At 40.3% G+C, this 14,541-nt stretch overlaps 3 protein-coding genes across 3 annotated transcripts; all 3 read right to left on the bottom strand.

The window, feature by feature from the left end:
• Positions 1-678: 678 nt before the first annotated feature.
• alyref (Aly/REF export factor) lies at positions 679-3,406 on the bottom strand. The gene is made up of 6 exons (XM_020922645.2): positions 3,056-3,406; positions 1,660-1,815; positions 1,431-1,578; positions 1,286-1,349; positions 1,021-1,207; positions 679-947 (listed from the first exon to the last, which is right to left on the bottom strand). The coding sequence occupies exons 1-6, from the start codon at positions 3,290-3,292 to the stop codon at positions 933-935; spliced, it is 807 nt and encodes a 268-aa protein (XP_020778304.1). The 5' UTR covers positions 3,293-3,406; the 3' UTR covers positions 679-932.
• Positions 3,407-3,669: 263 nt separating this feature from the next.
• Positions 3,670-6,364, bottom strand: mcrip1 (MAPK regulated corepressor interacting protein 1). The gene is made up of 5 exons (XM_020922696.2): positions 6,269-6,364; positions 4,893-4,970; positions 4,631-4,749; positions 4,397-4,501; positions 3,670-4,296 (listed from the first exon to the last, which is right to left on the bottom strand). The coding sequence occupies exons 2-5, from the start codon at positions 4,898-4,900 to the stop codon at positions 4,232-4,234; spliced, it is 297 nt and encodes a 98-aa protein (XP_020778355.1). The 5' UTR covers positions 4,901-4,970; positions 6,269-6,364; the 3' UTR covers positions 3,670-4,231.
• Positions 6,365-7,226: 862 nt separating this feature from the next.
• On the bottom strand, positions 7,227-8,747 carry ppp1r27a (protein phosphatase 1, regulatory subunit 27a). Its single transcript, XM_020922667.2, has 3 exons — positions 8,067-8,747; positions 7,834-7,984; positions 7,227-7,758 (listed from the first exon to the last, which is right to left on the bottom strand). Exons 1-3 carry the CDS (start codon positions 8,515-8,517, stop codon positions 7,638-7,640), a joined length of 723 nt encoding a protein of 240 aa, XP_020778326.1. The 5' UTR covers positions 8,518-8,747; the 3' UTR covers positions 7,227-7,637.
• Positions 8,748-14,541: the final 5,794 nt, after the last annotated feature.

Genomic DNA, 14,541 nt, shown 5'->3' with positions numbered 1-14,541 from the left:
ATTACGTAACTCCGATACATGTAATCTGTTACTCTCCAACACTGGCAATACATAGCGCTATTCTTCAGCCTAATTAAAAAGCATAAAAGTAAAGTATACTTAACAGGCGTCTGTCAAAGTATTTTATCATACGTTAAGGGTACATATTCAACAGCACTAGAGCCCGAAATCTGTATTTTATACTAAACTGCATCCTAAAAAAGTGTGCCCACAGATGTATGAGTTCTCAGTCTTTCCACCAAAGACTGTTAGCAGTACTCTGCCACCTAGCTGCATATATCTGAACTACAATACAGATTAAAATGGATAGTCCAATGAGATTCATTTGACCTTCCGGTAATTTATGTCATTAGGGTTTTTTTTTTTCAGACCTGACATCACGTGACCATTCTGAGGAAGACACTAGTGAGCAGTCAAAACTGTCAGGCATGAAAACAAACTCTCGGTCTGAAGGGGAGGAAAAAAAAAAAAAAAAAAAAAAAGCCTAACAACATAGTTCAGGATAGCATAGCATAGAGATTCATGTGCAAGTTAAATACACCCTAATAATTTTTGGTAGAGGCTGTGAATGGTAAAGTGACATTTCCCAATCCTACATTATCATTTTCCTTAAGATAGTTGAAACAATAAGTTTGGCTCATATCCCATCCTTTTTACCAAAAACAACAAGACAAAGAATTGGCAACTTAGCAGGTTTTATTACAAGTCTTTCACTACAGGGTGAGGATAAACTGAGCTTTTCCAGCATCAAATTACCTACTGCCAAAACATGTGAGAAACAAAAATACAGGTAAAAAAACACTTTGGAGTATTTAAAAGAAGAGGTCGGAACAATTGCAATCACACCAGACACAACCATGTGTAAAATATTCTGCACAATTTAACAAGTGTCCCTTCGTGCAGAGAGGGGACAAGAACAGGAGAAGCACGGCTTAACTCGTGTCCATCTGCAAAGACAAAACAAACCGTCAAGTCTCTAGTTTTTCACACAGCATACATGAAATGCCCATTAACACTTACTCTGGCATTGTAGGCGTCTAACTGGGCATCAAGTTCTTCTGCCGACAACTGTTGCCTGCTAGGTCCTCCACCACCACGTCCGCCCCTCCCCCGTCCTCTGGCACCACCAGCTCCTCTGCCTCCTCGCCTGTTCTGCATGCCACCAAATCCACCACGACCTTTGTTCATGCCACCGCCTCGACTGACACTACAAGAGAAAAAAAAAAGTTTAATACAACATACTTTGGAGAGCTACACTTTAAGCATATATTAAACATCAACTCACCCCTGCATCGGTCGCCTCTGTGTGTCAATTTGTGATGTGACGAGCTGTATGTTCATGGGTCGGCCTTCAAGGAAAATAAAGTCCTTAGAAACCAAAAAATTTTATACACTTAAATACATTTTATCCTTTTGTTTGTCAAGCCTACCGTCAAGTGGGATTCCGTTGTATTGCTTCATTGCCTTCAGAGCGTCTGCTCTCCTTTCAAAATGAACATCTGCAGTTCCCAAGCTTCTGCCAGAGCGGTCGTAATGGACTGCAGCCTTTTTTAACGTTCCAAATTCAGCAAAAAGCTCCTATAGAAGAAGAATACACAAACATTGCATTAGGAGACGAACCCTGTTAATTCTTAGCTGTGATGCACACCACAAAACTACCTGAATATCTGCATCTGAGACACCGAAGTCGAGATTGGAAACCAGTAGCTTTCCGCCCGTTTCGACACCAGCACCACCGCCTCCAGCTGCTCCGTTGAATCCGCCGAAGCTGTTGTCATACATGTCGTGCTGCCACTTGTCTGGAAGCTGTTTGGGCTGCAACAGATGAAAGAGAACGCACCTGCTGACTTCAGGATCCCCTTGTCCCTGTCATTCACAGAGTCCACACGGCTGGGTGTTGGGGCAAGCAGGGGCTCCACATCCAACAGGACCAAGGTGCTCACTCAGATCCCAAAGACGCAACCCCAATGTTCCCTGCCCACCCCATCACAACAAGCAAGTGACAGACACAGGGAACACATACAGAAGTACAAAAGGGGTGTTTTGTACATACATTTCTATGACTGTAAATGACGTTTATTCTATATAAAAGATAAACTGTCAATAGCCCCAAACTTTAACATTTTCCCACCCAGCTAACAAACAACTCCCGCTGTACTCTTGCCATTAGCGCCTCCAACAAAGGCCCTCCAGAACTGATCCAGGTACAGGGCGTCCCGTCTGATCAGCGTCGCCTCCAGCGGTGCACTGGGTTCGCCTCGTCCCCGATCACAGTTCATTCCAAAGCCAAAAAAAATGGGCCATGGTGGAGAAATGTCCATATAAAGCAGATGAGGGGAAACTAGAACACTGCCAGCTATCGCTGATACGTGGATTATCACAGCGTCCATTTTGAGATCACGCCATTTTGGCTGGGCCTTTGTTACTCATTCAACAGATGCTCAGCTGAAATTCCAATTGAACAATGCCTTATGTGAAAGCTATGAAGGAGTTGAAGTCCACTCATCCTTTGTAAAACTGTAGGTGAAAAGCCACTGTTGTGAAACACGGCCGCCACTCCCGAACAAAAGGCCGCCCGGTCGTTTCACCAAGAACACAAAAACTACTCTCCAAAAGCTGAGCAAAAAGCACGTGGCAGATGAAGTGGTCTCGTAAACAAATTGAGACTGGTGTAAAAAACATTTCTACTGCTCTCGGTCGGCTATCTTTTATTCAAAAGCTGGCTTCAAAATGGCGCTGGGAAGGCCTCCGCGTTCCAACTTTAGCTACCGTAGTTAGCCGCATGGCTAGCGCTAGCCCTCTTCAAAGGCCCCTCAAACGACGATGCTCTGATGTTGTGGTAGAAGGGCAGACTATTCAAACAATTGCTTTATTGCTCAAGAGCATTTTTAAAGTGAGCCTCAGTGGAGAGGGTTTGGGCAGTGACATATTGGCATAACCAGCGAGCTGGCTACAGGTTAGCTAGCAAGCCTACTGGAGAACAGAAGGATTTAACCCGGGCATTGAGGTTTGCCTACGGGTTTCCATAATCTGCCCATTCCTTTAATTTTCATACCCTGCTATAAGGCGTTGGTCTGCCCCGGGCGCGGTTCAGGTTCTGTCGGTTCCTCATGGGGCCGGATCCGCCGCCTCGGCCTCCAAATCCTCCGCCACCTCCTCCTCCAAGACGGCCAGCGCCACCGCGGCCGCCGCCAGAGCCTCCGCGGCCACGGCCTCTTCCTCCGCGGTTTCCACCACCTCGCCTGTTCTGCTTGATAATGTCGTCTAAAGACATATCCATCTTATCAACCATTATTGCTGCCCAACAACGCTAAAATTAAAAACAAGCTAGCTCAACTGGTCCCTTCCTCAGCTCTGGTGTCTCGACGATCTGCAGACTGCACTCCAACGACAAACAAGGAAGGCGCGGAGGTTTATATAAAGACACCATTACGTAATACGCGTATGCTCCACGTCACCACGTCTCACGTTTAACGCTCATTTTTTAAATCAGATTTTAGTAAAACAAACTGTCTGACTATAACAAAGAACACTAGAGTTGTAGATTTAAATTTATATTTCTAATTAAATCATATCTTACTTGCATACCACAGGAGGCCTCGCTAGTGTGATACTGGTGTTTCTTAGTAGTTATGTATGGATCTAAGATGATAATAAGCATAAACAGGGTTACTGTAAAAAATGTTTATTCAATTCCGTTCCAAGACTTGGGGTCATAAACCAAAGGTGGAGTACTGGACAGTAAACTCTAGGAAATAAAAGTCCATTTTAGCGGAAAGGAAATGTTTAGAATAAAAATGTTGGCCTTTTAGGATGGATTTGGCTTTCTGATATCCAATGTGGTCTTTAAAATATCCAAGGTGGCCTATTAAATATGCAACTAATGCTCAAAAAACAACTAAAATAGTCAGCCCTTTGTATTTCTTCCAAGGTCATCAGAGTTGCAAAAGTAAATGTTTTAAACTGCAGTCTTGTCCTGTTACGACCCAAGCTTGCTGTTCAACATCCGATAGTCCATTTAAAATAATGTACATGTCACGGATTTAGAAATTAAATAAAAATGGAAAAGTTGAATTAATCCTTATAATCCAAGTTTTTCAGGCAGGTGTGATCCAAAGATAAAATACTGACTTTCTGCATGACCAAGAGGGCTGACTTTCAGGATGACAAAGGCTGATGGAGATCAAATTCAAGAAAAATGGTTGGGAAAAGCTTTTCAATTATCATGCGACTAGGATTTCTTGGAGTCCTGTGTGTTGCGTTTCTTGAGATCACTCAGGTCCACTGGTGTAAAAGCTAAAACAGAAAGTGAAAATAAATAAGAATATAAAGCAGCAACTTCAGTTAAACTTCATTACCTGACAACTAATACAGGCAACCAGAGACATGAACTTACAATGCAGATTTGGGTTTGGATTCTTCTCAACATATTCTTGTGGGCCACGGTCGTTGCGTTCACTATTTGGCGTTGAACGGATATCCTTGAGCACACACAGCCAAGCTAAGAAAAAAAAAAACATTAATATACAAGACGTTTTGTAAATATTGTTTAGAATAATTTCAATGAGATATTTGAGCATTTTTGTGATTTATTATGCCAGTCATTCCAAATATAAAGCAATTCACTTACTGTCATTGATAAATCGCACATTTTCCTCATGTGCTGGGGTGAAAAGTTCCCCGGTGTTAGTGGGAGATCGAGGGCTTGAGGTCCGCTTGTAACTGTTCACCATCCTGGGAGCAGATGAGCTAAAAAAAAAAAAGCAGAAAATACAATATTGTCAATCTAATCACTATATGTATGCATCTAATTACATTTTCTGACATGCAAAATTTTAAATATTATTGAAAGAGCGTGTAGTTATATTAATTACAGTCGAGTTTTGTCTTACCTGGTCATTCTGTTTGTACTCGCTCTTTGCTCCTTTGTGGTGGGTGGATGAGAAGAATAAAAAGTGTACAGTTGAAGTCTGCTCAAACAAACAAAACAAAAAATCTGTAAATTAATTGCACAGACATTGCAAACATTATAGAATTTATGTTTGAGATAGTTTAGTATAACAGTTTTACCAATTTATCGATTAGGCAGACTTTTAGACAGCACTAAGGTTCAGATTAATCAATAAGTCTAAACGACAGCTACCAGGATGCACAGTGTTGGGGAGTAATGGATTACATGTACCAGAGTTACGTAATCAGAGTACAAATTATGAGTAACTGTATTCAGTTACAGTTACTGTTTCAGTGAGTGGTAATTGGATTACAGTTACTTGGTTACTTGGTAAATGGATTACACAGAGGTATATTCCTGTTTTCACATTTTGGGCTATATCCCCTTTTTTTTCGGTAATTCTACTCATTGCCGGACACTAAACCAGGTCTAAAACCAGGTCTAAACCAGGTCTAAACCAGATCTAAAGCCAGGTCTAAACCAGGACCAAACCAGGACTAAACCAGGACTAAACCAAGACTAAACCAGGTCTAAAACCAGGTCTAAACCAGGACTAAGCCAGGTCTAAACTAGGTCTAAACTAGGACTAAACCAGGACTAAAACCAGGTCTAAACCAGGTCCAAACCAGGTCTAAACCAGGACTAAACCAGGACTAAACCAAGAATAAACCATGTCTCAAACAGAATTTAACAGGACTAAATCATGCTGCGTGGACCGTGTCTCCTCCTCTTCTATCAATAATATTTTTAATTTGGTTAAGTAAAGTCTGGGCTTTTCATTGTCTTTTATCAGACAAAACATCTCATGTGAAGATTTCCTCGTCTTTGCTTCTCTACAGCAAGTAATCCAAAGTATTCAGATTACGTTACTCACTTTAAGTAATTTAATGGATTACAAACTACATTTTGGGGTATGTAATCTGTAATCTGTAGGGGAATACATTTTAAAAATAACCTTCCCAACACTGAGGATGCATTTGTTTACGTTTTAGGCTAAATCGGCTAGCCCAACAATGTCAACAACAATCCCCGCAGACCGAAGATCAGATCACTAACAAACAAATGACGAATCAAGATACTGTTTTGAGTGTAACAATTTGTGATTAGTGCATCAATAACCGACATGTCCACGTCTATCTATAGATCTGCTGACACAAACATTCAAGCCTGTGCTAGCGGATGGTACATTGTCTAGCCTAGCTCCGAACAGCGCTAATGTTTATCTGCCGCTGCTCTCACTACACGCCAGAAACAAACTACTTTTATCGGTTTGATTTCGCATAGTAAAGGGCTCTGATATCGAAATATTAAACGTACCCTCGATCCACGGATTCTCCTGCTTTTATCAGAAGCTCAGCTGTAAACGCCGTGAAGCCTGGCTAAACGTTGCCAATGCCAACCAATCACTTCCGGCACAGAAACACGGAAGTGGAAAAAAATAATAAAAATAATAATAATAATAATAAATATATAAAATAAAAATAAAGACACTAGAGCAATCTATAAAAATAAGTTTTATTTTATATGCATAAATTGAATGTATGTATGTATTCATGTACGTATTTATTATTTATATTTCAGCCGCTCACTTAGGCGCCAGATGATTTTGGCAAGTACCACTTTACTTATAGGCTATCCGTTTAGTAAGACATTGTATTACAGTAAGCTGGTATTAGGCATGCTTACCTGAATTAAAAAGGATACTGTATGAATGAATAATTCATTCCAGCCAGTAAATAATGTACATAAATGTTGTACAACATTGGATGTGAAGACAAGAAACATGTCTGGTTATAGAAGTTAGAATGAGCACAGAAATTCATTTAACCTATATCTTATCTAATATCTCTAAAACAAATAGAATAAGAATAAGACAATTCAAAGATTGTTAGAAGTGACTGTAGTCGACCCTTAAAATAGATTAAAGGCCAAGTCACAGCAAACTGAGGAAGGAAAACATCCTTGTTGTCCGTGGAAAACAAGGAAAGCTCCCCCACTATCCTAACCCTCATCCTTTTTGGAGGTGTTGTGGAGAAGAAAGTATTATATTTATGTTTCAAATGCAGTGAAGTAAAAGTCATAGGCTACCTAAAATACAACTGTAGAAAATGCAAATCTTGAGTACTTGAGCATGCTATTTATGTAAACTGATTAATTACTGACCTCCTCTAGCTAAATGTTGCCTATACTTTCAAGACCTGCATGCTGTATTAGGATTTAATTTTTTACATTGGCTTAAATCATAAAATAACACACAATTTTATTATTATTATTTTGTAAAATGTCTTTATTTATGAAAACGTACAAAAATATGTATTGCACTGGAAATCATAAGACTTTGAAAGGACTGTACAGATGAATTATACACAGTAGGTGAAGTGCATGGATAACAATTATTTTTACTTCCAATCTACCAGTAAAGTGTCAGTCATGAGTTCCTCCTCCTGCCCAGCAGAAAGAGAAACATTTTGTTATAAGACGACATGGCTCAAATTCTGTGTCAATTCAGTAGAAACATAAAAAACAAATCACTTGGTCTGCAAAAGAAGAAGTACAACTACGCTAGTACAACTCACATAATACCCAAGTTTAACATATACTTTTCAAACAAGCAAAATAATATAGCTTTACAGTGGCAGTGACCTGGTGACATATATAAATATACAATGTCTTCAAGTGTCTCTTTTCACACGCAGCCAGTTTCAAACAGTTTGGCCAACTCTTGGCACTCCGGGTCAATAAGATCCGCCGGTTTCTCTCCGTTTTCATTCTCCGTCTCTGTGCTGGCTCCCATCGCCAACAGATACCTGCACGTCAAAAATAACATGAGATACTGCAAAACCTCAACGCATTTTCACATCGATAATTTGTGAATCTCTTACCTGGCAATTTCAGGATAACCGTCACTGCACGCCATATGCAACGGCGTCCAACCATCTTCATCCCTTTGGTGAACATCTGCTCCATACTTCACCAGCAACTTCACGACTTCAAGGTTCCCCGTGAGCACTGCCTCATGCAACGCTGCCATACCTGCACAGAAATCCAACCATCTTTACCAAAAAAACCTCAACCTAAAGTCTATCTTCAAACAATCCATGCCAAGACTTCTTACCTGAATGAAACAACGTATCCACACGGACTTTCCTCGCTCGCATGAACCTTCCGATTTGCTCCAGATCTCCTCTTCGGACGATATCCTGGAAGACGATATCGTTGGGAAAATGCACTGTCCGTTTGGCGGGTGTTTCCGGTACAATAACTGGCGATGGAGGTTTTTCTTGAGCCTGTGCACGGCGTGTCGAAGTGTACCGGGAAGTCTTGGTGGTGTACGATGAAGGGACGTAGCTAGAAGCAGTCTTGTAGCTGGAAGAATAGCTGCTGGGCATGTAGTGTGTTGAGCTGTATTGCGTCGGAGAATACTTTGTCAAAGAAGTATAGGAGGACGTGGTTAAACTAGGTGTGTAGTGTGAAGTAGGGGTGTAGTGGCTTGCAGAATGGTAGCTCGGCGTGTACTGAGATGCCCGGGTATACGAAGACCCCGTTATGTGGTAGTTGTACTTCATCCTCGCAGTTATGGTTAGACCTCCTCCTACGAGTAAATGTCCAGGAGAAGAACTGATATCCAAAAGTTTAAAAGCACAAACAATCCAATTATAGAATCCTTTTGGTTTTCACAGCTGTTCCGTTTTAGGATTAGCGGCTCAACATTGCATTTTAAATCCAAAGTGAGTCCGATTCCAACTTCTCGAACAGTTTTTCACTCTTGCATTCCATTTGTGTGTAGAGTCTGGCTTTGCAGATGCACAGAAGTGATGGTACAAGCAAGACGGGGTCGCTATATACCCTCTGCTGGGGCTATTTTGAGGGGGGAGATCTAGTGACTTCAGCTTTGAAATGAGTGGCCAAGGCGCTGACCCTCCCTCCCACCAGGGGGTCACATGTTCGGTGACATGACAGCACCGCTTGTCCATAAAAATGTTGACAACTAAAATGTTCCTTGCGAATGTACATGGCTGAGAAGCTGTGGCAAACAGCTAAATATCAAGGGTACTGCAGTTTAGAATGTCCATGTGGTCATTTTGTTTTTGTTTATAAATGTATCTGGGTTAGTCCTGATGTTGTGTATTAGTTCAGAATGGGGATGATCCTGTTGTTTTACAAAGTTTTTGGACTAAAAATTAAGCTCTGAATACTGATTTTGGTTTAGGCATGGTTTACACTTAATTTCGTCCTAGTTATGTCCTAGTTTAAAGGTCTTGTATTACACAAAACTGACTCTTGTGAGCTTTAAGCCATGTTGTAATGCTGTTGCCTCCTCAAAAACATACCTGGAGCTGTGTTTTGTAATCCTGCTTTATTAGTTTGTTTACATCTCCAAAAGCTCAAAATGTTCTGTTCCATCTTATGGTCTCATGAACCTGTAGTTTTCAAGTTAACAGCTACTTTTACCTTCAGTTCAGTCGAGATGTGCAATTCCAGGACTGAAATTATCCAGATGAGTTGTATGGAGTTTACAAAACACATGGAGCACTTACTGTATTACCACATGACATCACAAGGTGGAACAGAGTGTTCATTTGGGTTAAACATGTGCGAATGAAACAAAACTCCTGATATGTTTGTGATGATGAAGAAACATTATGACATAGATCAGAAAATATTGTAATGTGGGCACTTTAATCCTGGTCTGGACGGTGTTTGGACCTGGTTTAATCCTGGTCTAGACCTGGTTTAGCCCTGATAGAAAGCCAAATTCTTTAAATTTGTGCAATAGATCCTCCATTTATCCTCAACCATAAATTGTAGACGTGAAAAAAAGTTTGAAAATCAGTGCAAAATACAGTATACTAATCCAATTTCATTTATAACAAAATTCTGACACAATTTTATCACAAAATTTCAAATAACTCTTCTGTGTTGATGAAGAACAGCCCTGTATTGTGGATTTTGAAATGAAAACATGGCCGCCAAAAGAAATAGTCAGTGCCCGTAATTGGACATGTTTGTTTTGGTTTGCCCTGTTTATTCATGGCGTTCCTTGTGCGCCTCTTCGACCCCTGGCATGTCATGTGACTTGTCTGCGCTCGACCTTTGACCCTGAACCAGATCCTCCAGTAAAAGCTAAACGGTTGGCATACAGGAGGAGAGAGACATTTGAGCCAGTCGGGTCTCACCAAATAGCCTGGAATGGTGGAAGAGAACCAAAAATACATCTATATCGACAATGCTGTTTAGCCATAAGCAGGCATGGTTGTTCAAGGATATTTTCTTCAGCATATAAATACGGTATACTTTTTTTAAAATTGCAAACTGGGTCTCTGCATTTGACCCATTCTTTAAGGCCACTGAGGACATCTGTCAGGAGCAGTGCCCATCTCCACTTCTTGAGCTGTAGGTTTGGTCAGGACTACTTTATTTTACTTATAGGTTAAAGTCATAGAACTATAATAAACTCTGGAAGGTGAACCCAAGATGGTGTTGTATTGTTTTCAATTGCTTGTGGTCAGTGGTACTAGCCTGATTCATCAGCTGGTTTCACTTTGTGGAAACCGTCTGACCTTGCAGCATTGGGATTCATTCGCTCGACAATAGGCGGGTACTTTTTATAATTTAACCAATTGCATATGTAATATGTAATGTGCCAAATCTCATAGGAAGAAGGGCAATAATGTCTTTCCTCTTGATAATATTCACCAAACATTCTCTTTGTTCCAGTTTTAAATTCTCGGGAATCGTTGCCAACACAGAATGTCTGTCTTCGTCTACATCAGGGGTGTCAAACTCATTTTGGTCCGGGGGCCGTATCCAACCTACTTTGATCCCAAAGGGGCCGGATCAGAAAATTCATGTCATATAAACCCCAAAATAACAATAAGTTCAAATATTTGTGCAGAGAAATGCAAATCTATTACAGACATCTTTTTTAATCGATGAACTCTTTCTGATTATAAAATTATAATATTATGAACAACCTGAAACTTTAAGAAAAATTCAATTTCAACATTTAAAATATTTTAATAGAAAATCACCCAAGGGCCACATTAAAGGTCTTGGAGGGCCGGATCTGGCCCCCGGGCCTTATGTTTGACACCTGTGGTCTACATCCATCTTGACCGCTTTGTTTACTGTTGTGCTGTTCCACAAAAGGGACACAGACAGGCGCTTGAGTTTCATGTCATGGCTTCACAGCTCTTCACTGATTGGCCGGTGCGCAGTCTACAACTTCTAGGGTTCTTGCAAATCATTTAGTGTATTCTAATTCCTGGCCTAGTCACTGGAGAGAAATGCAATTGAGTGCAGGCACTAGGTGGCACCAACCTGGCTTTTGCTCAATGGTGCATGGGCCCAAATTTTTTTTCTCTTTCGCATTTACTTCCTCAGTAGGGGCTAGTCTTACAAAGTCTAAGTCTAAGGCTAAGTCTTACAAAGCTAACTTTTAGGTACTTTTTGATTTAAACATTTTTAAAGATTATGTTGTGAAAATAGAAAAGAATCCCTGCAAAATCCAACCTTTGTGAAAGTTGTGGATGCCCTGTCAGCCGAACACGGACAGTTTGAATTCCCAAAAATGCACTGTGCTTCTATGGGAGAATTTCTTTCTGGGCCCAAGCTCCCGGGAGCTGCAGTACCTGGTGCAGCCACTACTCTGTCTCGAGTTGGGACAGAGGGGGAATGCCCTATCCAGTTTTTATTTTAGATCCATGGTTACAGTGGCTTAGTTGCTGGAGCGTTTGTCCACTTATACTAAGATTAGTGGTTCGAATCCCGCTCTTGACATAAGTTTCATTAAAAGGTCACTGCCACTGACGAGCAGGTTGGCGGTGTGATTCCACCTACCCCAGATGAGTACTCTCATTGTGTCCTAAGGCAAAACACTTAACCCACCTTACCCCCAGTGTCTGCGTACTGGTGTGTGAATGGGTGAGTGTTTTTTTTTTTATGTAATGTAGTTGAAGGTAGAAATGCACTATATAAAAATCTGACCTTTTACCATAGGCTTCAGAATGACGACAAATAAAGACTGTTGCCATAGCAATTAACAATTTAAAACAAGTCTTCAAATGGTTGCGCATACCAGGAATGCTGAAACTTGTGAATCTGTACATATTTTGATGAAGGAATCCAGAAGAAACCCACCCAGATACAAGAAAAACACGCAAACTCTACGCAGAAAAGCCCGGGTGGGAGTTGAACCAGAGACCTTACAGTGGCCCCTAACAGTATTCTCCACTGGGGCTTTCAAAAGTCCTGAAGAGGCCACAGTGGTGTGAACATGCAGCTATAGGCGAGAATTATTAACATGGTATATTGAAGGCGTAGTCACGGATACTGGATATAACTGACGCTGAGCAAAGAGCATTGACATTTTCGCTTTTATTTTAAGACACTAATTAAACTCAAGTGTGCCCTTTAATTACGGACTGTTCTCAAGTTAGATGCATGCTTGCCAGTGAGATCCAAATAAGCATCTGATGCTTGTGTAAAAAAGATCATGTATGTGATATAATTAGTGCAAGAGAGGGCAGAGGAGTAGGAGGCGATGTCTAGACAAATCAAACTTAGAAAATGTGTAGGTCAAGGAGCTTTTGGGCTGAAGTGGTCAGATTTCAGTCTCTTACATGCAGTGGTGGAACATAATGAATTAGAAGTAGTAAAGTATTGTGCTTAAGTAAAACATTTAGGTAGCTGTACTTTACTTAAAGGTCCAATATTACACAAAACTGACTATTGTGAGCTTTAAGTCATGTTATAATGTTGTTACCTCCTAAAAAATATGTCTAGAGTTGTGTTTTGTTTCATTCACACATGTTTGAGTAAGTCTGGTTTATTAGTCTGTCTGTCTCCAAAGTTCAGAATGCTCTGTTCTGTTGTGAAGTGGTAGTTTTCAAGTTAACAGCTACCTTTTACCTTTTAGTTCAGTAGAGATTGGCAATTCCTGGGCTGAAATTATCCAAATGATTCTCGTGAAGGTGTGTGGAGTTTAAAAACACTGTGGAGCACTTCCTGTATTACAACATGACATCACAAGGTGGAACAGAGTGTTTTAATTTGAGAGAGAAAAAGTCTGTGTAAATATGCAGAGTTTGTGTGTTAAACATGTGTGAATGAAACTATTAAACTATTAAGTATATTTTAAAGTGGATATTTTTCACTTTTACTTCACTAAATGTTTGAACAGGAGTAAACAAGTAAATGTATTTTTTATTGTTGTTTGAGACCTGCAAAATACTTAAAAAAATATTTAAGTACATTTTATTTTTTTATTATTTATTTATTTTATTTTATTTATTTATTTATTTATTATTTTATTCATTTATTTATTTGTAAAGGGACAGCACATATTAATGAACATTTAAAATATAAATATGCAGAGATTACAGCCAGCGTGACAGGTTGATGTGAAATCATCTACAGGACAGGGAAAAGTACAGCAACAATCACACAAAAGTACTCAAAACCAACACACTCACTATACTTTAATATTTTTACTTAAGTGGATTTGTTCATGTGATACTTTAACTTGAGTATTTTTTGCTTCTGCGTCTGTACTTTACATAACTAAACTGAGTACTTCTTCCAGCGGTACTTATATGGCCTGGCGCTCATGCACTGCGAGAGCCGGGGCCGGGGCGTCCCTGAGCTATGTGCCCGGTCTCCATGACAACGCACGCACCAATAAAACGACAAGACCCCGGTGCGGTAAATGTTTGTTTGCTAACGCCATAGCGCCCGGGCCTAGCGGGGACAGATGCACAAGATGGATTAATAAAACATAACTTAACTCTGTCTGTTTTAATGGAGCTTTTACTTGACTTTGGGACTTCATCAGTGATTTGTGTATTATTTGGTAGAGCTGTAGCATTTACCTCTGAACTACAGGTTTGGAGCACTATTATATGTGTATATTTTTTGGAGGATTCACCACCCGCTCGTCTCCATAGTGATATTAAAGCTTTGCCTGGAATGTTCCGCAGTATCCCTGAAGTAATGCTGGTGATGCCTGACCAAGTTTCAGGAGAGGTAAGGCTGCTGACGGTAAGTCTGCAGGTTTTACAAGGCATTTTTAGTAATAAGAACATGTTTAAAGCTACGATCTGTAATTAGACTGGGTGACCCGCCCCTGTTGTAATCTCACATATCACCACTAGATGTCATTTATACTACTGCAGGCTAAAAGTCCTGACAGAAGAAGACTAGAGAGCGCAGATGAGCCTGAAAAAATTTTAATAAACATAAATTATATATACATTTATGGGTGGAAGCTTTAAAGGTGCACTGTGTAACTTTTCTGGTGGAATGTTCATCAAATGCTTTTCTCCATAAACTGTAGATGCTATTACTTTGTCTGGAATGTTTCACAGCGTGGCATTTAACCTTTCTATCTCCATGGAGACCAAACCAGACCAAGATACAGGTTAGATCTGTGGAGAGGCGAGCCCACTCACAGTCAGAATGCCTGTTTTTCTAGGTATTTTTGAGCTATAAAACCACCTGTAATTGAATAACTGTAATGAAGAGCTGCTTAATGTCATACTGAGGAACATTCCAGGCAGAACTGTGAAACAGAAGATGAAACAAGAAGATGA

Source organism: Boleophthalmus pectinirostris, unplaced genomic scaffold (genome assembly GCF_026225935.1).
Source record: "Boleophthalmus pectinirostris isolate CB_2022bp ecotype Guang Dong unplaced genomic scaffold, ASM2622593v1 HiC_scaffold_17, whole genome shotgun sequence".
In the NCBI taxonomy this organism is placed as follows: Eukaryota; Metazoa; Chordata; class Actinopteri; order Gobiiformes; family Gobiidae; genus Boleophthalmus; species Boleophthalmus pectinirostris.
The sequence above is the reverse complement of the archived record's forward strand: the minus strand, read 5'-3'. Positions and strand labels throughout refer to the sequence as shown.